We start from the raw sequence: 25,096 nt of genomic DNA, 5'->3' as shown, positions 1-25,096 counted from the left end.
GCTAAATATCCCAGATATACCATGATGGGTTTTTATCACCAGGACTGTTCTTCAGAAAAAAAGGAGCTTCCTGGAAACAAAGTCTTTGTAAATCTGTATTACAAGTTGCTCTCTATTTTCCACAGGAAAGTTGCATTAACTTGAAATACTCTGAATCAATGCTTATTTTAGACAATCTATAGAGAATATTTTATAGAATTACTAAAAGAGGAGGCAATGACATTTCATATAGATTTTGGTTTTGCGCCTGAGGATTTGACCTCACAATTGTAGATGTCACTGTACACATGATTCTCAAAGATCTTAAAAAGCAGTACAATAAGTTGTTACATAATGGAAATCATTATTATAATTCTGCAGAATGAATGCACAACAAAAAAACTGTCCTGGTGTTAAAAAAATACAGTTGATTGAAACTTATTTCTCATTGACAGTATCGTATACATTTTCAAAAGTACTGCTAAACAAGATTATTTCATTAAATGCAGGGGTGTAAAAAAGCAATATTGCTAAATTAATATATTTTTATACTAGTTTAAATATGTTATTGTTGCTATTTAGTCATGAAGTTGTGTCTGATTCTTGTGTGACCCCGTGGACTATAATCCACTAGGCCTTTCTGTCCATGAGATTTCCCAGGCAAGAATACTGGGGTGGGTTGCCATTTCCTTCTCCAGAGAATTTTTCTGACCCAGGCACCAACCTATATCTTCTGCACTGGCAGGTGGATTCTTTACCATTGAGCCACCAGGAAAATCCAGTTAAAATATGTACATATAATCAAGTTGATAAATTAAATAGTGTACTATATGTTTAATCGTTCCATGAGCATCCCTAACAGTATCTTGTCTCCCAAACATTTTCTTTTGTGTTATATCATTGGGTGAATGAGAGGTTTCATTAAAACTAGAGTCTTTTTATATTTGGACACATATGTCTGAAATATTTATTTACAAATACTTGTAATCAATCACTGCCATGAGCACAAAGAAGCTGCTAAATGCTTGTATATGTCTGGTGACTTATGTATTTGAATTTTTAACTAATAGAGCTTCATTCTGGAAAGCAACATAGATCACTTGATTTAAAACAACAAAAAATTCCTTTAAACACCACCATGAAGAACTGAAATAAACACTAGAACTTTCTTTTCATGTATATATAGATGTGCCTTGTCCATCCACAAAGCACTAGGAATTTATGATCAAACCATAAAGCTTACATAATATTAGTATGATAAAACTTAAATATATTTTTGCTAGAAAAAATGAAATCAAAAGAGAACTTTAAGTTTTATTTTCTATTTATACAGCTTTTATTTCCACTGAATATAGCTGAAGTATAAACTAAATTATGTGGGTTATACATAATTTTTTTGAAGCAATTAATCCATAAAATTAACTTAATCCTTGAATGACATATTTTTTAAAAGGCTTAAAAATATCAAATTAGATATTCCTTAGCTATTTCTCAAGTTGTGAAAAAAAGTCACTTTACAGTCTCATAAAGCAGAATTAAAATTTTTCACAATGTAATAAAAACATCTTAATCAGAATAATTAAGTAATCAATAATAGTAATAAGGATTCAATTTATATTATTATTGCTATATTAACTGTTTAGCATATAGATGTTTAAAAATCCATTTCCAGACATTTAAAGATATCCCTAAATACTAAAAAAAAAAAAAGAACAAACTCTATGACTGGAAGTCTCTGTTAAACACGAATGATTACACATCAAACACTCAAAACAAAACATGAAGATGGCATCACATTATTGGCTTTAAGTCTAGTCAATATTTAAGTCACAATATTTGTCATGATACTGTCTTTAAATCTCACATAGCTGTGAGAACTTTAACCCCTCCCTTCCACATCTCTGTGAAAATAGCCCTTAATGATAACTGTTCTGTCTTTCAGACAGCAAAATAGAAACCCTTTATAAATATTAAAGTTCTACAGAAATGCTAGTATTCCTAACCCTTTCTCATAGTTAAGTTTATGTGTCAACTCATTAGGCCACAATATCCAGATGTTTGGTCAAATACCAGTCCAGTTATTGCTGTGAAGGTATTTTTAGATGAGATTACATTGCAATCAGTAGACTTTGAGTAAAGCACATCACTCTGCAAAATGCAGGTGGGCCTCATTCAATCAGTATAAGGCCTTCAGAGTAAAAAAAAAAAAAAAAAAAAAACAACTGAGGTTCCCTGAAGAAGAGATTTTCCTCTAGACTGCCTTCAGACTTGAGCTGCAATGTAACTCTTCCCTGAGTCTCCAGTCTACTGTCCTACCATGCAGATATCAGACTGGCCAGCTTCAACAATCACTTGTGCCAATTTCTAAATATTAATCTCATTCTCTCCCTCTCCCTCTGTAGATGTATGTATTATCTATTTTAGCTAACCAGCTATCTAGAGAGAGAGAGAGAAAGAGAACAATTGTCTCCTGTCAATGTACTCTAAAATATATTTTGTTCATGTGCTTGTTTAATTGTCTGGCTTCCACACTGGACTGTATATCCTCTATGGGCAGGGATTTTATGTCTGTTCTCTAATTCTCATGCCTTGTACAAAGAAACTCTCAAAATATATTTGTTGAATTACTTAGATTTTTAACCAATCCTTCATATACTAAAGGTTAAAATAGAGTATTTGATTTTAAATTTAAAGTACATCAAAGAGGGAAAGTATAGAAATGCACAAAATATAGTGAATTTATATTTTAAGTGAAATGGACACATTTACTGAACTAATTTGACTACACTTCAATTATTGGATCCTATTTCAAATTATTTCACTATTATCTACATACATACATAAGGAATAAAGATATTAAGGTGATGTTGAATATTTGGATATAAATATTTATATTTATCTAAAGCAATAGATCCATATTTTCATTACAGTTCCTGAACTAATTTTCTCCCAGTGCTTATAACAGTGGACAACTGCTTAAACATTAAGTATATGCTTTCAGTTGTTTGCTAGAATTATAAAATGTAATGTGATTTAGTTCTCTAAAAACACGTAATCAAAATCTGTCACCCAATTAGAAAGCCCAGTTAAGTCCAACTCAGTGTGTAAATACAGCTTCTTAATTTCAGTTTATTTTAGAAACATGGAGTGACTTAACCTTATTATTGAATAATACCATTTTTACAATTCTTAGCTTTAAACTCAATTCATGAGAATAAAATAAAAAAAAACTTGCCAAAGTTACATAGTATTTTCTAAATATTTTAATTAAAGTTAATAAAAAGAACACATCCTATTGCCAGGAGTGAGGAAAGAAATATTCAATCTATACAAAAAACATCTAAAAGAGAACAAAAGCATGTGGTATCTGGAGAGAAAATAATTGTTAGGAGAAGATATAAAACTATTTTTGAAACAGAATTAGAACTGTTTATTTTATTAAAAAGTTGACATAGGTTATCTTTAGTGTTTATGACTTGCAAACTAAAGTATTTAATATTTAACATGTTTAAATACAAGCATCAGCAGTTTGGTAATCAAAAGGAATAATTTGAATCATCTCAGAAAAATAAATTCATTATAATTAGGATATTTTAGAATATGATTAAAACATTTAAAAGAAAATGTATTCACCTTTCTTGTCATCAAAGTACAGAGTCTGTTGAGCTGGATTTGACCACTGGAGGGAGGTGTTATCATTTTGATCAACCCTGCAGGTCAAAATTGCAGTTCCGCCTTCAACAACCGTTACATTCTGTGTGAGTGGAAATTGCCCTTGGCTGCCTAAAAAGGGATTAAAGAAAAGGTTGATTAAATGAAACTTATAAAATGATTAACTTTCCAAGAGTTACATGAACTTAACTTCTCACTCCAAGTAAAATTTAAACCAACCAAACAACAGCAAAACTATACATTAGAAAAAAGGCAAGATAATTGAAAACCTTTAAATAGAGGACAACAGTGTGATATACTATTAGGACTTCTTTACATTCCTTCACACGCTCCAGAAAACCTTCTTCTCCCCCTAGGCACACATAAAGATGTATATTTAAATAGTAACGTGATTATCATTAATTTCCCTTGGCCTTGCATTAATTATATGGTGCTGCTGCTGCTGCTGCTGCTAAGTCACTTCAGTCATGTCTGACTCTGTGCGACCCCATAGACAGCAGCCCACCAGGCTCCTCCATCCCTGGGATTCTCCAGGCAAGAACACTGGAGTGGGTTCCCATTTCCTTTCTCCAATGCATGAAAGTGAAAAGTGAAAGTGAAGTCGCTCAGTCGTGTCTGACTCCTAGCGACCCCTTGGACTGCAGCCTACCATGCTCCTCTGTCCATGGGATTTTCCAGGCAAGAGTACTGGAGTGGGGTGCTATTGCTAGACCTGGCTATTTTTGAAGATAATAATTCTGGATGAATATAACTCTTTAAAGTAGCAGAAGAAATACATTAAATACTTCCCTTGTAGCTTTTATAATTCTGAGTAAAGTGTATAAAATATGGGTATTAGAATGTTAGATTCAACTTCTGATAGAAAAAGTTAAAAAAAGAAGAATCCTCTTACACCAGGGTTTCTTGCAGACTTAGCTGTTTTTAGAAACACAAAATGTGTTGGAGAAAACAGGTGTTCATCTTATAAAATATCCATCAAAATCTTAAAGTGATTATTCTAGCCCAGGAGATAGAGATAATATTCTTTTTTGTTTCTTTCTGTAGTTTTCTGATTTTTTTTTCCAATGAATATATATCCCTTTTGCAATCAAGGAAAAAAATATCTATAAATGATCATTGGCAATTTGGATATTATTAGAATGTATTCAAGTTTTCTATCTTCTTAAGTGTTATACTAATTTATTATTTATTAATTCACGTAACAACATTTCTTAGTAAAAGCACTTCTAATAGTTAAAATTCATGCACATAGAAACATAATATATAAATTTCACTTCAGCAAGATGATCTGGAGGTGAACTCTGCCAAGTCTGAAAACAATTAACAACATGAGTAAAAAATGACTGTCTAAAGCCAGGTTAAAATACTATTATGTGAGCAGGGTAGTTCATTAAGTCAAGGATAATTTACATATGCAAGAATATTATGATAACTTAATAGCACCCAGGAAATACATTTTCCTTTTCTTCTTTAGTTTTGTAATGGTTCTGTCATTACTACAAGCACCCTTTGAGGTTATACTGGAGCTACTGGCATAAAGATTCTTATTACCAAGAAGCCTATTGATTGGCACTGTAAGAGAGAGAAGAGCCTGAAGGGGAAAATTTCTTTCCAGACCTAAATGACACAAGCACAGAAGTTCGTGACCACATTATATAATTAAGCCTATCAAGTATAAAAATCTGCTATCAGTAGCTTTGTCTCCTCAATGCCAACCTCTTTGAGTCACTATGGCAACTCCCCAGGATATCTCCCTGTAATCTTTAGGGTGGAGTTTTTAAAATGAGGTTAGGCAATGTCTGGAATAAATTCTTTGATAGTTGACTTGAAAGTCAACAGGAGCCAGAATGGGATGTGTTTTGCCTTCAGCTCAGAGGTGACCTCTAGCAGGGAAACATGAAGAACTATCAATCTTGTGAAGTGAGGTGAGGTGAAAAACTGCATCAGAGAAAACATGAGCTAAAACAGAAGGAAGGAGTAATTACCAAAGATATGATATTAGCAGCTCATAAATATGAAGTTCAAATTGTTTTTAAGATACTTTGCTCAGGTGCCCAGCTATTGACATAATGCATAAACTGAGCAGTCTAGGGGAGGAGATCCTTTAAGTAATAAAAAGCACACAACTGTTAATAAATATACATAGTTCATCCCAGATGACGATTTGACTATCAACCGGTACATAAATAATACTGTCTGCTTCTTCAAAGACGTGGAAAAAGAGCAGTGATGCTTGCAACAATTTCATCCACTACATTTGCAAAATAATTTTCAAAACATCCCCATAAGAAAATATTATCCTTCTCATTTCACAGATGGGTAAACTGACACTGGGAGGTTAAGTGATTTTTTTCCATATGGTGAAATGGAGTCAATGAACCATTTGGGGTTTGTTCTGAAAGTTCAACATTTTATTCTTATTTTTCCACAAAGGCTGCTGGGTCATATCACTATTTGTTTAAATGTGAATTAGATAACAATGAAAAAAAAAAGAAAAGAGTATTCTTTTAGCAAAAAACCTTGAATTCATACCTAGCTGAACTACATCTTCAGATCAAATAAGGGAGGATGCCATTGTTAATTTCCTTTCAATATCCTATCTTATTTAGAAATTATTATTTGATAAGTATTTCAATGACTTCAGTTCCCTGGAATCTTGCATCTTAAATCCCTAAAGTTAAATAATTTAGTTTCTCCCCAAAGAGCAAACTCATGTTGAGAATTTACTAATCCTAAATACCCTTAGGATATGTGGTTTCCAAAATCAATTCAAAAACCAATGTGGTAGGCAGCCAAACTTCTCAAAGATTTATACTGCCTTTTATTTCTGTTTATAACCTGGAGTCAGCATCAAGTTTGCTGCTACTTTTCTCTTTTAACCCCCTCCTTCCTTAAAGTTCAAAAGTTGTCACTTAATTCAGTCTCAGAGAGCCTTTCTAAAGATGTTACTAATTTTCCAAATTGGAAAAATTAATGTGTTACCAGCCTAAGGATTCATCCTCAATGTATTTTTCAAAATACTTTGGCCACCTGATGTGAAGAGTGAACTCATGGAAAAAACCCTGATTCTTGAAAAGATTGAAGACAGGAGAGGAAAGGGGTGACAGAGGATGAGATGGTTCAGTTCAGTTCAGTTCAGTTCAGTCTCTCAATCGTGTCCAACTCTTTACGACCCCATGACTGCAGCACTCCAGCCCTCCCCGATCATCACCATCTCCTGGAGTTTACTCAAACTCATGTCCATTGAGTCAGTGATGCCATCCAACCATCTCATCCCATCTCCTGGAGTTTACTCAAATTCATGTCCATTGAGTCAGTGATGCCATCCAACCATCTCATCCTCTGCTGTCCCCCTCTCCTCACACCTTCAATCCTTCCCAGCATCTGGGTCTTTTCAAATGAGTCAGTTCTCTGCATCAGATAGGCAAAGCTTTGGAGTTTCAGCTTTAGCATCAGTCTTTCCAATGAATATTCAGGACTGATTTGCTTTAGGATGGTCTGGTTAGATCTCCTTGCAGTCTAAGGGACTCTCATGAGTCTTCTCCAACACCACAGTTCAAAAGCATCAATTCTTCAGTGCTCAGCTTTCTTTATAGTCCAACTCTCAAATTCATACATGACTACTGGAAAAACCATAGTCTTGACTAGATGGACCTTTGTTGGCAAAGTAATGTCTCTGGTTTTTAATAAGCTGTCTAGATTGGTCATAGCTTTTCTTCCAAGGAGCAAGCATCTTTTAATTTCATGGCTGCAGTTATCATCTGCAGGGATTTTGGAGCCCAAAAACATAAAGTCAGCTACTGTTTCCACTGTTTTCCCAACTATTTGCCATGAAGTGAAGGGACCGGATGCCATGATCTTAGTTTTCTGAATGTTGAGTTTTAAGCTAACTTTTTGACTCTTCTCTTTCGCTTTCATCAAGAGGCTCTTTAGTTCTTCTTCACTTTCTGCCATAAGGGTGGTGTCCTCTGCATATCTGAGGTTATTTATATTTCTCCTGGCAATCTTGATTCTGGCTTGTACTTCATCTAGCCCAGCATTTCTCATGATGTACTCTGCATATAAGTTAAATAATCAGAGTGACAATATACAGCCTTGACGTACTCCTTTTCCTATTTGGAACCAGTCTGTTGTTCCATGTCCAGTTCTAACTGTTGCTTCTTGACCTGCATACAGATTTCTCAAGAGGCAGGTCAGGTGGTCTTGTATTCCCATCTCTTGAAGAATTTTCCACAGTTTGTTGTGTTTCACACAGTCAAAGGCTTTGGCATAGTCAATAAAGCAGATGTTTTTCTGGAACTGTCTTGGTTTTTTGATAATCCAACTCATGCTGGCAATTTGATCTCTGGTTCTTCTGCCTTTTCTAAATCCAGCTTGAACATCTGGAAGTTCATGGTTCACATACTGTTGAAGCCTGGCTTTGCAAATTTTGAGCATCACTTTGCTAGCCTGTGAGATGTGTGCAATTGTGCAGTAGTTTGAGAATTCTTTGGTATTGCCTTTCTTTGGGATTGGAATGAAACTGGCCTTTTCCAGTCCCATGGCCACTGCTGAGTTTTCCAACTTTGCTGGAATATTGAGTGCAGCACTTTTACAGCAGCATCTTTTAGGAGTTGAAATAGTTCAACTGGAATTCCATTACCTCCACTAGCTTTGTTCATGGTGATGCTTCCTAAGGCACACTTGACTTCACATTCCAGGATGTCTGGCTCTAGGTGAGTGATTACACCATGATTATCTGGGTTGAGAAGATCTTTTTTGTACAGTTCTTCTGTGTATTCTTGCCACCTCTTCTTATCTTCTGCTTCTGTCAGATCCATACCATTTTTGTCCTTTACTGAGCCCGTCTTTGCATGAAGTGTTCCCTTGGTATCTCTAATTTTCTTGAAGAGATCGCTAGTCTTTCTCATTCTATTGTTTTCCTCTTTTTCTTTGCATTGATCACTGAGGAAGACTTTTTTATCTCTCCTTGCTATTCTTTGGAACTCTGCATTGAAATGGGTATATCTTTTCTTTTCTCCTTTACCTTTTGCTTATCTTCTTTTCACAGCTATTCCTAAGGCCTCCTCAGACCATTTTGCTTTTTGCATTTCTTTTTCTTGGGGATGGTCTTGATCACTGCCTCCTGTAAAATGTCACAAACCTCTGTCCATAGTTCTTCAGGACTCTTCCTATCAGATAATACCTTGAATCTATTTGTCACTTCCACTGTATAATCATAAGGGATTTGATTTAGCTCATACCTGAATGGTCTAGTGGCTTTCTGTGCCCTTCCCATGTTATCTCTTTGCTCAACCATCACTAAGCCAGCAGTAAACATATGAAATATATAGCAAGTCTTCACTGAGCGTTCACAATATGGTAGGCACTATTCTAAGTACATTTCCATTATCAAAGATTAAATCTCCATGCCAACCTTGTCATTATCTCAGTCTTGAAGACAGGGATCTGATGCAAAGTGTCATTCAACAATGTGCCATAGTCGTGTGGCTAGAAAGTACAGCAGCCAGGTATTAAACTTTTGCCCTCAGTTTTCAAGCCTAACATGCTTAGCCTTAGAATTACTTTGAAAATAAAGTGAACTTAATTCTGACTCAGCAGCTTTTATAAAATATATATATATAATATCTTTGTTTTTAGTTTTTCCTTATTATATTTTTAATTGGAGTTTAATTGCTTTATAATATTGTTAGTTTCTGCTCTACATCAAGATGAATCGGCAACAGGTATCTGTATACTGCCCCCCTCCTTGAAACTCCCTCCCACTTCCCACACCATCCGACCACTCTAGGTTTCACAGAGCACCAGATTTCAGCTCCCTGTGAAAGTGAAAAGTGAAAGTGAAGCCGCTCAGTCATGTCCAACTCTTTGCGACCCCATGGACTGTAGCCTGCACCAGGCTTCTCCGTCCATGGGACTTTCCACTCTGTGTCATACAGTAAATTCCCACTGTCTATTCTGCATATGGTAGTGTTTATGTTTCAATGTTACCCTTTCAATGTGTCCCTCCCTCACCTTGCCCCACTGTGTCCCACAAATCTGATATGTCTGTGTCTCCATTGTTTCCCTGCAGTCACCATCCACAGTTGTTTTAGAACCCAAGGAGAGAAATAGTCACTGCTTCCACCTTTTCCTCTTTTATTTGCCATGAAGTGATGGGACCAGATGCTGTGATCTTCGTTTTTTTTTAATATTGACTTTTAAGCCAGCTTTTTCCCTCACCTCTTCCATTCTCATCAAGAGGCTCTCTAGTTCCTCTCTGCTTTCTGCCATTAGAATGATATCATCTGTTTATTTAATGTTGTTATTTCTCCTGGGAATCTTGATTCCAGCTTGTGAAGAATCCAACCCAACATTTCTCATCATGCAGTCTGCATATAAGTTAAATAAACAGGGTGATGATATACACCCCCGTCATTCTCTGTTCCTGATTTTGAACCAATCATTTGTTCTATGTAAGGTTCTAATTGTTTCTTCATAACCTGCATACAGGTTTCTCAGGACAGTACCAGGTGGTCTGATACTACCATTTCTTTAAGAGTTTTCCACAGTTTGTAGTGATCCACACAGTCAAAGGCTTTAGAAGAATCAGTAAAACAGAAATAGATGTCTTTCTGGAATTCCCTTGCCTTATCTATGATCCAGCGGATGTTGGCAATTTGATCTCTGGTTCCTCTGCCTTTTTAGAATCCCGTTTGCACATCTGGAAGCTTTCAATTCAAGTACTGCTGAATTCTAACTTGAAGGATTTTGAGCATAACCTTACTAACATGGGAAGTGAGTGCAGTTGTCCAGTAGTCTAACATTCTTTATTACTGTCCTTCATGGGAAATGGATGGAGACTGACCTTTTCCAGTCCTGTGGCCACTGCTGGGTTTTCCAAATTTGCTGACATATTGAGTGCAGCACTGTCACAGCATCATCTTTTAGGATTTTAAATAACTTAGAGGAATTCTATCACCTCTCCTAGCTTTATTGGCAGCATTGCTTCCTAAGGCCCACTTGACTTCACACTCTAGGATGTCTGGCTGTAGGTGAGTGACCACACCATCATGGTTATCTGGGTCATTAAGACCTTTTTTGTGGAGTTATTCTGTGTATTCTTTTCATCTCTTCTTGATCTCTTCTGCTTCTGTTAGGTCTTTATTGTTTCTGTCTTTATCGTGCCCATTTTTGCTTGAAATTTCCCTTTGATATCTCCAATTTTCTTGAAAAGATCTCTAATCTTTTCCTTCTGTTTTTTTTTTCTTTTTCCCCCTCTATTTCTTTGCTTTGTTCATTGAAAAAGGCCTTCTTTTCCCTCCTTGCTATTCTCTGGAACTCTGCATTCAGTTGATTATACTTTTCCCTTTCTCCCTTGCTTTGCACTTTTCTTCTTTCCTCAGGTATCAGTAAAGTTTCCTAAGACAACTATGCCTTCTTGAACTTCTTTTTCTTTGGGATGGTTTTGGTCTCTGCCTCCTGAACAATGTTACAAACCTCTGTCCATAGTTCTTCATGCATGGCTTACCAGCTCTAATCCCTTAAATCTATGCATCGCCTCCACTGTATAATCATAGTGGATTTGATTTAAGTTGTACCTGAATGGCCTAGTGGTTTTCCCACTTTCTTCAGTTTAAGCCTGAATTTTGCTATAAGGAGCTGATGATCTGAGCCACAGTCAGCTCCAGATCTTGTGTGTATGTGTGTGTGTATGTGTGTGTATATATATATAGTTTTCCAGTTTCTTTTCCCATGTAGGTTATCACAGAGTATGGAGTTCCTTGTGTTATATATTAAATTCCTGTCCATTACCAACTTTATATATAGTAGTGTGTATATATTAATACCAACCTCCTAATTTATCCCTCCCTTCATTGAACTGACAGTTTTACTTAGATTATTGAATTTATTCCTCTCTAACTATGTCAGTAGTTGAAAACCATTTAGGATGCTTTCAGTAATGCTATGTAAATAGTTTTCTAATTTATTTCTGTGAAAGACACTTGAATGAAGAATAATTAGTCAATATTTTGAAAAGATAGCTCTCCTGACCCTGTCTTTAAATAGTTCCCATTATTCCTTCAATGTTTCCACCTGTCATATACTTAGGAAAAGATTTGTTCAAACTTTTCTTTGTCTAGATTAGGAAGTACCAAGTTCAAAATCAAGTGAACTAAAACTTGACTCCTGCTGACCTCAGCTAGTTGAGTTGTCTTTTACTTTCACACATGCCTTCTTGTCTGCCCACCAAGAGTTTAGCACACTATCACACAGAACACAAAGAGACAAGTTCCAAGATTATGGGCACCTCAACCTTGGTGGCAGGCTGTGATGTGCCATTAGCATAAAGAAGCAATAAGCATAACAGTGAGGAGAGATCTTTGAAGCCAGCAGTACTGCTGAAAGAGAGCAGACAGGTGAAGATGCATGCTCGAACACTGATGCCAAAGCATGGCTCTGCTGTCATAAATGGCATTATTCAAGCCTTGCTATCTCTTGAATGGATGATGAGTGAAAGCAATGGGTTTCCCCAGTTCTTTTCTTGTGCTAAAGATTAAATGTGGACCGCAACAGTGGATCAGTGCACACTGTGCCTGAGTGCCTGCTTACTAAGGGCAGTAATCACCTGAGATATATCTAGATAGACAGGCAGAGGTTGAGGCCCTGCACATCTGAGAGGGAGTTATAGTAAATGATTTTTGAGGGTAAATGATCAAATTTTGTGGCTTATTTAACAGGAACTGCGTACTTCATTACTTTTCCTTCCTGAAAATGAGCAAAACTTTGTCAAAGAAGAATCACACTTAAAAGGGTAAATGGAAACAACAACAAGATATGAAGAGAATTTAAGATACGGTTTTTCAATAAAAAAGTGCAAACTTGTCATGAGATAAAAAATGCTACATATTTTGATTCTTCCTTTTGGAATACATTTATATATAGCAAAAACTGTTAACTCTTTTTAAAAATTTACTAAATTCTACAAGGTATTGGTACCTGTATCAAATGACATACATAATGCTTTGCTTTCTTTTAAAATATTTTTGTATTCTCTCAAGAGCTCTATTTTAAATGTAGAATACAGGTCTCATGTTAGGTTCCCTTATTTTGGTTATAAAAGCCCAAATTCCAGATAGATCAGTAGATACCAAATGGGTTAAAGGTTCTTAAATATCAACCTCAATAAGAAAAGACAGAAATAGGTAACTCATTTTAAAATGAAATACAATGATAGCCTACTATTATTTAGGGTCTTCCCCTCAACTATTCTTAGCATTGTGCTCCTTTCTCTCCCTCATTTGTTCTATCAACTGGTTCTGGGTATTTACACAAAGAACCTGCATTTTAGAAAGTTCAAGATTATTCTTGTTGCTTAAATTAGAGTCTAAAAATATATCTAAATGCACACACAGCATGCTATTACTTCCACTAAGTTACTGAAGGCATTCTAAACAAATAAACTTCTAAAATGAAAGTTGTAGCTCAGTAGTTGTATGGACTGAAACACATATTGCATACTAAAGCGTATTGATCTGAAAAGCACAGATATCATTAATGTAGGCTTATAATTCTCAGGAGAAGTACAATGAATGCTCCATCATGTGAGGAGGGAAATTAGAGGAAAAATTAAGACTGATAACTTAGTGCAAAATGTTTCCACTTTGGGAATGCTGCTCTGTTCTTTCAAACACTTAGAATTCTCTAGTCATTTCTTTCCTCATTTCATTCTAACTTTTAGGTTTGTCTAAAAAAAAGTTTAAGTATGTTATTTTCCTTGGCTACCACAAATAATTTATTTTTCTTTGACTCTACTTCATTCTCTCAGATTCAGCTTGCCTTATAGAGTGTAACACCTGGTATCCACCTTCTGTGCCACCTCTCTGCCCAGCCGCTATGGAACATGGCCATCAGTCTGGTGCTGCTTGCCAGTTTCCATAGAGACAGGAAGTACTTTGGAGACCTGTGTTCCTTTGCAACTGCCAGACCAATGCAGGGAAGAAACAAAGTTGGCGGGCAGTGGGTTTTGGAAGGCCAGGAAAGGTTGGAAGGGCTTTTTAATCCTGGTATCAGAGTGTAACAGTGCCAAGTTGGAAGCTTCAGAAATACAATCCTGTAGACTAGATCCTGTGTTCACTATGGCCATTGTTAGAGACCCATTCTGCTCCCAACTCGTGGAGCAGAAACTCTTGTGTACCCAAAGGTTGGCCCTAGTCCTTTGTTGGCTTCTGATCCATGACAAAAGGCTCTTTCAGATTTACAGTGGCTCCTACAGCTCCTGACCAAAGAATCATAATTTTCCTGCAGAAATTTCACCTTTCTCTTTTCCAGACTATGGTGATAGGCTTTCCTGGACACTCTTAGCAGACCAAAAAACTTATGGGATAGCCATAGGATGGTTACCAACTGACTACACTGTGACTGTGAGTAGGTGACCCACTTAACTACTAACACATCAAGACCAGTTACCACCTGCTGCGTCTATGACAGTATTTATAATTTAGAGTTAATTCTTGATTATCAGGATCAAAGCTAGTCCTAGAGCAATTTCCAATACAGGTGAAATAAAATTTCATGTGCCTTCCTTTGCATTTTAAAAATGTTTTTGTGTGATTGTATACCTCAGCCTTTTGTTTTACACCTATTTCCAGCATAGTTATTCTTTTTATATAACGTAAGCTTCTCTAGTTTCTTCCATTAATTTTATATTGCTACATCATATCACAAAGTATAGGTTTTCCCTAAACAATCTTAAGTAAAAAAAAAAAAAAAAGTCTGAGCTGCAGAGAATATTTATAAAGTTCTGGGAAACACGTTTAATTGCTGCTTTATATTCTTGCTTAGTGGTTGTATTGCTTTATCATGCTTTAAAACATTATTCAATTAAAAAAATTTTTCCAAACACCTTTTTAACATGTATCTGTATAAATTCCATTCTTCATATCTTAGCTTATTTTTCTGTTTATTACCCTGCCAAAATGCATAATAAACAAAAAGTTGCTTACATACCATGGACCTTGTAAACTAAATTAAATAAAAATATACCTGGCTTTACAACCAAAATTGATTTTTATTTAAAAAAATTCAAATATATTTTGTTTTCATTAATTTAGCCATAGCAAATTCATTTCCTAACATGTTTTATTTTTTTTCCCAAAAATTCAAACAGTAATTTTTTGAATAAGCACATACAATTTTTCAAGGAAAAAGTGAACTTTAGAGTTGTTCACATTTATATTCTCTTCTTCCTATAGAGATAGATCTTCAAGTTTATGATGTGGGAGAATAAAATCCAAAGGAAATAATTGTTTAATGAAAAGGAAACTCTAGGTTTTGTAAGGCAATATAAAAGAATAAGAGGGTTTTACTATAACGTCAAAACAGGCTTTCATGGTAATTATCATGTGTGCATAAAGTCATTTTGTCTTTCTAGAATACTGTTTTCAGGGTGAATGAGCAAGACCTAGAACTGACTAGCTTTACTTGCTAACTGATGAACATTTGAGAGGCAGCCTTCCAGAGAAAAGAAATTTATGACCACAATCACAGTCTGGTTCACAGTGAAGCTCAATCACATATCTAAATTCTAAATTGAGATGTCAACCTGGAGGAAATATTCTGGAAAGGAACACACAGATGGTAAGACTCTTCTGAAGACAGGGTGAGTAATATAATGCTGAACATACAATAATCAATCTTCTGGAGACAAAAAAAAAAAAAAGTGGATTGGGTGGGACATAACTGTTTAAAATTGAAATCCCTGGGGAAATCTTCAATCTGATACTAAAAAAGGGAGAAATAATGCATCTATTTTGTTGTATTCAATAGGTTTTAGAAGATTGATATATTTTTAAAAAACAAAACAAAAAACAACTTAAATTGCAGCACATTTTAAAATATTTTATAATCTCAAGGAAAATTAAATTTCTAGTAACATTTCTAGGAACAAGTTAAATGGAAAAATAAAAGGTAAAAAAATAAAGCCAGTATACCAAATCTTAATTTCAAATATGCATACATTCAAATATACATAATATAACTAGCAAAATAAGGTATAAATAGTGAGAAAAGTTCTAAACTGAGAAAATATTGACTTCTCTCTTGCTTTCATGCTAGTTTTCCCTAATTAAAACAAAAGAAAAATATTATACTAACTCTGCTGCTGCTGCTGCTGCTAAGTCGCTTTAGTCGTGTCCGACTCTGTGCGACCCCATAGATGGCAGCCCACCAGGTTCCCCCATCCCTGGGATTCTCCAGGCAAGAACACTGGAGTGGGTTACCATTTCCTTCTCCAATGCACGAAAGTGAAAAGTGAAAGTGAAGTCGCTTAGTCGTGTCCGACTCGTGTTCGCCACTCCATGGATTGCGGCCCACTAGGCTCCTCCGTCCATGGGATTTGCCAGGCAAGAGTACTGGAGTGGGGTGCCATCGCCTTCTCTGATACCAACTCTAATTGTTAACATATTGTTGCTAATTAATGATTTGACTTAGATTCAGTAGATATATTTTGGCAACATCTTTCTTTTAGGTTGAATCACATTTATGCAAACTCTGAAACCATAAAATAATATTGACTATTTCAAGTTACCTATACTTTAATATTTTTTCATGTATTAAATAATTGCATTGGTGTACTGAATCAGTTCAGTTCAGTCCCTCAGTCATGTCCGACTCTTTGCGATCCCGTGAATCGCAGCACATCAGGCCTCCCTGTCCATCACCAACTCCCGGAGTTCACCCAGACTCACATCCATCAAGTCAGTGATGCCATCCAGCCATCTCATCCTCTGTCGTCCCCTTCTCCTCCTGCCCCCAATCCCTCCCAGCATCAGAGTCTTTTCCAATGAGTCTAGAGATACTTATATAAAAGAGTGACATAGATGTCTAGATTATAACTTTGGATTATGGGATATTATTAGAAATTTTGAGATGGCGCTGGTATAAGATACAGGTGAGAAAAAATGTGATATCAAATATTTGTCATTTAATCATGTATCATCAGCTCATATTAGGCATATGAACTATGTACATATTGTTCAACAGAAAAAATACAGGCCCAAAATATTATCACCTATGCTAAACCCCAGGATATTAAACCCAAATTTAATACCTAACCTAATTGTAGTTTTGACCTTCCTCAGAAAGTCTTAATCAACCAGTTTGAAATCTTCTGCTCAGCACCAATGAAGTAATCTGTCACATGGGCCCTCTCCATCCTGCCAGTCCCTAGAATAAGAAATGATTTACAGATAAAAGTTACTCAGGGCCCCTTGGACCCAAAAGAAGATGGCCTAGTCTAAGAATAATCCTTTAATTACTTTTGCTAACAACTTCCTTGTGTCACTTATTCTTATAAAAACCTTCCATTTTGTACTACTCCCTGAGAGTGTCCTGCTTGTTGCTAATGGGATGCTGCCCCATTCATGAATTGCCTAATAAAGCCAGTGAAATTTTCAAATTTACTTGGTTAAACATTATTTATTACATTATAAACATATACATTGTTATTATTGCTTTCTGAAACCTATCTTTCCATTTGTAATGGATTTGGCCTTACGAAATATATTTCCATGACATTATACAACAAAGATATGTTTTGTGGCTAGAGAATGCTTCACATGGTAGGTGTTGGGGACAAACTGTGAAAACGTAGAAATGATGTAAAGTTCTATCTTTAGAACTTACAGCCTAAAGGCTGGAAGAAAAGAAAATGCAAATATATAAATGGAAAATAGTGTTGATATTTCAGCTGCAATCCAAATAGCAAGAAAAAAAATCAGTCATTTAAAAAGTGCTAGACAGAGAAGGCAATGGCAACCCACTCCAGTACTCTTGCCTGGAAAATCCCATGGACAGAGGAGCCTGGTAGGCTGCAGTCCATGGGGTCGCTAAGAGTCGGACGCGACTGAGCAACTTCACTTTCACTTTTCACTTTCATGCAATGGAGAAGGAAATGGCAACCCACTCCAGTGTTCTTGCCAGGAGAATCCCAGGGACCGGGGAGCCTGGTGGGCTGCTGTCTATGGGGTCGCACAGAGTCGGACACGACTGAAGGGACTTAGCAGCAGCAGCAGCAGAGGACAAGAATACTTGAGAGGGAACCAGTATTTCAAAAAGTAAATTAGCTGATATAAAGATCCTGAGCCAGAGGCAGGAAAAAGTTTGGCTATTCCTTCAATAATTTCAAATTGTTTGCTAGGGTCAGTTTGAAATTTCAATTTGCAAAAATTTCAAATTGGTTACCAGGAAACAAACAAACCATGAGGAAAAATGGATGAGATGACTTAAGATGAGGTAGAAAGAAGGTTACAACAAATCATGCAGTGGTTTTTATATCATGATAAGAAGCTGATACATATTCTACATTCAATTGCATTGAAGAAAGCCATTGCAGAAAGTGCCATGGCTCAATATATATACTCTCAGAAGATACGATTTTTCTCCTACTTAATCATGATCCCTAAATCAAAGGTTTTTAATCTCGGAGATGAATCACTGTAAGAGTTGAATTGACGATAAAGAATTTTTTTACTGAGAAAACAGCAAAGAATCTATGAATTTATGAGGATAGATTGTAGAAGTAACCAACTTCTTGGTAATTTTTCATGCTACACTGTAAATAACTTTTTAATAAATGAAGATCCATATTTTATTGACTTGAATTATATACTAAAACAAGATTGTTGCCCATATTTTCAAAGAACCCCTACTCTTTGATGGACAGTTTATCTCTTACTTTCACCCTAAAATGTCATTGCCTTGAGAAGTTCCTCTTATTAATAATGAAGGACTTTCATGTCATTGTTTGTTTTTAAAGCTGCAATAGTTATTTGAGACATACAGATGTAAATATTATGGTTAAAAGAGTTTTTTTTGTTTCAAAAATATATTTCCCTGAGTGGATAGCAATACTATACTATCAAATAAATAATGAGTTCCCAAAAGACAACAAAAGTGAGGAAACAAAATATTTGAGATTTTCTCCTGTATAAGACTGTATTTTCTAAACTTTATAGCATAATTGCTCTGACTAATATCATAAAAATAAGTGTTTTCTTTTCCAATAACTGAAATTTTATGCCCAACTTAATTAACCTGAGACATGTTTAAACTCCGTAACAGAGGTACAAGCATATCACTTTTCATTTTTTAAGGAGCTTAAGAAATTGCCTGGGACATTGTGGGTGCATAGTTTTGAACACAAGAACACTGTGTTCAAAATGATATCACCATAATTATTTAAGTGTTGATCAATATGCAGTAATTTATGAATCAACTTGGAATGTTCCCTAAGGAACAAGCTCCCTTTTGAAAAAAAATGTAATAACACAGTGGTTAATAGGGTGTGTTTTTCACTGTTTGATCATTTCTGAATGCACAAAGATTTCATTAATGTTGATTTCACCCATCGTGTCCATGTTTACATGCTTTGATGTTCAAGTCCTTTGTACTGCCACATTAGATCTGGGGGAACATTGCCCTGTGATAGCAAGTGAAAACTGCTGTGGGAAAACTTTAAATGAAACTTGATACTTTGTATAGATTTATACAGATAACTCACCTCAAAGAATTATATATTTGATTAGGCAAATAACAAATGAATACTATCTTTTTGTATCCTTTCTGGGGGTTACTACATTTTTAATCTGTTAATTAGAAAATAATAGTAAATTAAATTGTGTTCAGTGGAAACTATTAAAACTAAACTTTGATAAAATAAATTGAGGTGGAATTTTAAAATATCTAACTCCTTAATTCTGAACAATGTTCTGGAGAGATTGTTGCAAAATGATAAATAGGGAATATATCCATAACAAAACCGACAGCCTCTTCACTCTAATGTTGAAAAGAAAAGGTTAACAGATGTTTCTTGGTCTTTTCTCTAGTCTTAGGAATTCCTAAAAAGTTGACTCTCATTGAATTGTCTTTGCTATTCAAAGAATTCATGGTATATCCTGGGTCTAAAATAAATGAGTTGCTATGTACTGGACTAAGCATCCACATTTCACTCTCAAGAATATTTATTCAATAATGAATTATCAATATTGATCAGATGAACTTGTATCAAACAATGGGAACTGATGGCATAATCCTGAGAAGGCATAAAAGCTGAAGCGATTCCAGAGCTGGAGGTTTCTTGAGATGATGAAGCCCACACAAATTCAGTCTAGTAAGGAGTGACTGCCTATGCAGAAGCATTTCAGTGGGGCATAAAGTCTCTGCTGGTTCTTGGCATCCTTGTGCCATCTGTCTTGTGACCTTTGGGTAAACCTGATGTTAGATATAGCTTCTTGAGTCTCATGAGCATTATCATATATATAAGAAACCAAGAATTATGTAGTTGTTCTAGGAAAGTGGGCATTGTGACTGAAACATAAGTTAACAAAGGTCAAAATGTATGTATACCTGTCTTCAGAAGTAAAGGCTCTTCAAAAGGAGTACTCACATTATTCATGCTCAAAACTGTTCCCATTAGTTTCCTTTCTGTGGCTCAGATGGTAAAGCGTCTGCCTACAATGAGGGAGACCTAGGTTCAATCCCTGGGTCAGGAAGATCTCCTGGAAAAGGAAATGGCAACCCACTCCAGTATTCTGGCCGGAAGAATTCCATGGACTGTATAGTCCATGGGGTCACAAAGAGTCAGACATGACTGAGTGATTTTCACTTTCATATGAGTGACTTTCACTTTCATATTATTCATGCTCAAAACTGTTCCTATTTGTTTCTTTTCTATATCTGATTGGAGCTAAATAGACCATGACATACTTCATGAATTCTATATACAATTTGTGCAACAACAGATTTCCATCTCAAAATCCTAGTCATATGTTTGATAGACATGAAATAAAAATATGTGTTATAATAGATGGATAGACTTAGAGATGTAGCTATCTTTCTCTTTACATATATAATATGCTATATGTAATACTTAACTGTTAGGTAGGTTGATAAGGAGTCAGGGCCCTTAAGGAGGAGAAAGGGGTCTGGAGCCCTCAAAGAGGAGAAAAGGACAAAAGTTTTTTTCTACATTGCTTTGTCTTAGTTGCATAAGGTGTTTTTTTCTTAAACTCTGAGTTGTTATGACAGCAGTCTTTAAGACTAACTTTCTTTAAGCCCAGAGCTCATGATTATACAGCAAAACAACTCATCTTGCTCAAGGGTGTGTTTGTCCTTAAGCTCTGTACTAATGATTATATAAAAACAATATAATTGTTCAAGGGTGTGTTTCTCCTTCTTAACAAGAACCTTCTGACTAATCTTGTTATTTTAAGATATATGTTGTGGGAGTGGGTCTGGTAAGACCTTTCTATTGTTAGTTCTAATCTTGTTAATTTAAGGTGTATGTTGTAGGAGTGGGTCTGGTAAAAGTGTATAAGGCTTGATAAAACTAGTGTCTTGTTAGGACAGAGAGTGGGGCAACTCTGTCTCCCTTCTGATGTCTGTGTCAGAAGCTTTCTGTCATTTTTCAGTGTAATAAAACTTCTGCCACACAAAGTTCTGAGTGTATGAAGCCTGGTCCCTGGTCCTGAAGCTAAATCTCCTTCTTCATATATCATAAATCGTATATTGTTCACCATAAGCTATCATATATTTATAAATTATATATATATATACACACATATATAAATATATCATATATTTATAAATTTTTATATATATATATATACTCACATATATATGACATTGGTATACATTAGTCTTAACTGATTCATCTGATAGCTCAACATTAAATATCTAAAATGTTATGTTTTCAAAATTTTAAATAAATCATTTGAATTGCAATGATTTATCAAATATTTTCAAATGTAGGTCACTCAATAGGATGAGGCACAGACTCAACAGGCAATTGTAAAAATTTCCGAGGGACTAGAGTATTGGCAGCAACATGAGAATAAGTATATAGTTTTAAATAAAAATACTTTCAGAATGGCAAGTATATGCATATGTGTGTTAAAATTAACAATTACATTTAGTAACAATTCATTAAATTCACTTTGGGGACATTAATCCCAACTCTCATTATTAGAATCTTTGACCAGCTAATCTTAAAGTTATCTATATAGATGACCTTATGAAAGAAAAAAACGATACATGTTTATTCCATCATACTTTTTTTCACTGAGAACAATAACCATCTCCTTCAGTTTAAGGGTCAAATCTCTCTAAGCAAAGTTTTGAAGCATGGAGTCCATCATTACTCAAAATGATCTAATTAATGGTAAAGTGATCCAATAAGCAGCTATTTGTTAAAATTTGAATTTCATTACTACTAAACATGTAATTTATAATGTCATGATGGTTACTTTAAAAAATATCATGCTTGTTTAATGAAGGAATTCTGACATGTAAAGCACTTCCTTATTCTTTCTTGATTAAGCTGGTGTAGCCCCAGGGCACAGGAAATATCGACTCATATGGCAGGGTTGATAAGGATCAACTCTCCCTCCTCACTTGGACCAGCAAGCTGCTAGTGAATTCAGCAGATGTTTCTACTATCTGGGCCAATGGAAACCTTATGGACCTTTTTCCTTCATCTCCTCCCAGGAGCAAATGTTAACACAGCAGAAATTTGGATGCAGACCAAATAGGAAGCAGAAGGGTTGGTGAGAAAGTAGGGTACACTCTTATCCATAAACAGCAGTCATCTGTGGTTTGAATTGATGATTGAGCCATTTTAATGGCTTATTTCTGTTCATTTGCTATTTAACCAAATCCCTACAGACCCTTATATTCTTACATAACAGTGTTTACCTTAATCCTATAAATTTAATCCTTGAATATGCTAGTTGTTTCAAGATTCAAACCAAAACAAAAAAAAAAAAAACAAGAATATGAATATATAAGGTAAGAAAATTGTTGATTTCTAATAATTTTTCTTATCTATATAGAAAAACCACCTAACTGTAACTTGTAATTTACTAAACTTAATTTATATTTTTTGATGTCATATTAAAAATAGCAATAATAGGCCCAGTTTCCATAAAAATTTCCAAGAAAAACTAATTAAAGGGTTAAGCTTAGGACTCTTCATTAAGGATAATTCTTATTCAGTTGAATTTTAAATGTAGTTTCTTAAGAACACAATTTGATTAAATTCATGTAGTTGTTCCTCATCTCTCCCTCCATCTCCCCACACTCAATTACATTGACCCAGTGGAGTGCCCATCAATTTTGTATGATTTAGATTTTTATCACATATATTCAAATTCTATAATTTAGAGTTCTACTTTGCCCCTACACAAGTTTTCTCTAATATACTAATATAGAGAGAACATTTTTTAAAAGAGGTGGAGGTATATCTTAGACTCTAAAACTATATATTGCCTCAATTTATTTTAACACATCAGGGTATATTTCCCGCTGATAAAGGGATAAAATGTTTTGGAAGAAATTTGAGTAGAAAAATAACAATGTTGATTCATTTTTCATTTATTCAAACTTGTTGATTGAATATTACTATGAGTAAGGCACATTAAAAGCAAGTAAAAAGAAATAACTAAATGTTTAAGCACACAACTTAGTATAGTAATTGATGGAAGTTGCTTCAATAAGGTCAGCATTAACAATGTCCTATAATGCATTCAATCAACTCCAAAAGCCATATTGAGAGGCTGCCCTACAAAAGGCCTGTTTCATCTGTTTCCATGATTGCTTTAGAAAGGGTATATTGTTTTGAGCAAAATAGCAAAGTGTAAGTAGCTAAAAAAATTTTGGCAGTGTTTTTAAATGCTTCCTGTGTGTAGCATTTATGAAAGGTGTGGTTAGAAAAGATATTTACTCATAAGTTTCGAATGCCAGACATTTAACAGTTTTTCCCTCTTTTATTCTAATTGTCAGAAGCTTAGTTTAAATTCCTTTAAGGATTTTGTGGGTAATACTTAGCTTTGTGAATGGGAATAATTCTGGGCAAGAAAGCTGGCAAACACAGCCATGAGACAGAGACACTATAGAGATCAATTTCCTACTGAGGAATTCTTTGCAAGCTGTCCAAACAGTCTTTGGTTAAACAAGGAATCGAGATGATGGAGATTTTACATCTGAGTGAAACAACCATGGCACAATTTCTGGTTTTTATAATGAAAAAAACAACAACAACAACAACAAATAGACTATACTTTCATTCTCTATATAATCTTTTAGAAGGGCGTCTACAAAAAACTTTAAGAGGCTCAGAATTAATTAGATAACAAATAAAATAAAAGAATTAACAATAGGCTCATACCTGTATTTTATAAGGCAGTCAGACATGCTGTGTATTATGAAAGAGAAAGTGGAATATATAATCTAAAGAGGGAGAGAGGCATTTAAATCCATATTTAAATAAACAAATCATTCTACTTCTAATTATTGAGGTTTAATAATTTTAGCATATCAAAATATGTAACTTCATAAAATATTCAATCATATAAGTATTAAAATAATTTGAGGTTTATAAATAGTAGCACAACTTAAAAACCTATGAGATGAAGGAGAAAAATAGGGAAAAACAATTGAGAAAGACCCTGGATGTCCAGATAGACTACAGGATAGATAGCGATGCCTCTAATTAAGGTTTAGTTATAAAAGGGAACTTATATCTGTTAAATTTTTCTCTTCAGTAAATCAATCCAAAACATAATGGCTTATATCAATAACCACTTTTGAGGTTAATTCACAGTTTTATGAAGTGGCGATTTGTGTAGTGCTCCACTGGCTACTTTTGATTTAAGCTGTGCTCCCTAACATGTCTATAGTGGCCAATTATCTGTTTTGGGAGGCTCTAATTCTGAGGGAAGGGTGACTATCAGCAGTGGTGACTGATGATGACTGGGCTTGATTTCATAGCTTTGGCCACCTCATGGGAAGAGTTGACTCATTGGAAAAGACTCTGATGCTGGGAGGGATTGGGGGCAGGAGGAAAAGGGGACGACAGAGGATGAGATGGCTGGATGGCATCACTGACTCGATGGACGTGAGTCTGAGTGAACTCTGGGAGTTGGTGATGGACAGGGAGGACTGGCGTGCTGTGATTCATGGGGTCGCAAAGAGTCGGACATGACTGAGCGACTGAACTGAACTGAATTGATGCAATACTGTTCTTTATAGCATCAGACATTACTTTCACCACCAGATACTTCCACAGCTGGGTGTCATTTCTGCTTTGGTTCAGACTCTTCATTCTTTGGGGAGCTATTTCTCTGTTCTTTCCCAGTAGCATATTGGACATTAACTGACCTGGGAGGCTGATCTTCCAGTTTCAGGTCTTTTTGCCTTTTCATGTTATTCATGGGGTCCTCAAGGCAAGAATACTGAAGTGGTTTGCCTTTGCTTTCTCCAGTGGACCACATTTTGCCAGAACTTTCCACCATGACCTGTTTGTCTTGGTGGCCCTGCATGGCATGGCCCATGACTTCACTGAGTTATACAAGGCTGTGATCCATGCAATTATTTTCACTGTTTTCTGTGATCGTGGTTTTCATTCTGG

At 35.3% G+C, this 25,096-nt stretch overlaps 1 protein-coding gene across 2 annotated transcripts in view; it reads right to left on the bottom strand.

The window, feature by feature from the left end:
* The window catches only part of CADM2 (cell adhesion molecule 2), a 1,271,679-nt gene that overhangs the window by 280,892 nt on the left and 965,691 nt on the right, over nt 1-25,096 (bottom strand). For both annotated transcript variants that reach the window (XM_070367837.1, XM_070367845.1), the window contains exon 2: nt 3,613-3,762. In XM_070367837.1, the coding sequence (XP_070223938.1) occupies nt 3,613-3,762 (150 nt within the window). The remainder of the gene's footprint in view (nt 1-3,612; nt 3,763-25,096) is intronic.

The sequence above is a fragment of the Bos mutus genome, chromosome 1 (assembly GCF_027580195.1).
Source record: "Bos mutus isolate GX-2022 chromosome 1, NWIPB_WYAK_1.1, whole genome shotgun sequence".
In the NCBI taxonomy this organism is placed as follows: Eukaryota; Metazoa; Chordata; class Mammalia; order Artiodactyla; family Bovidae; genus Bos; species Bos mutus.
This window is presented reverse-complemented; position numbering and strand designations above follow the sequence as displayed.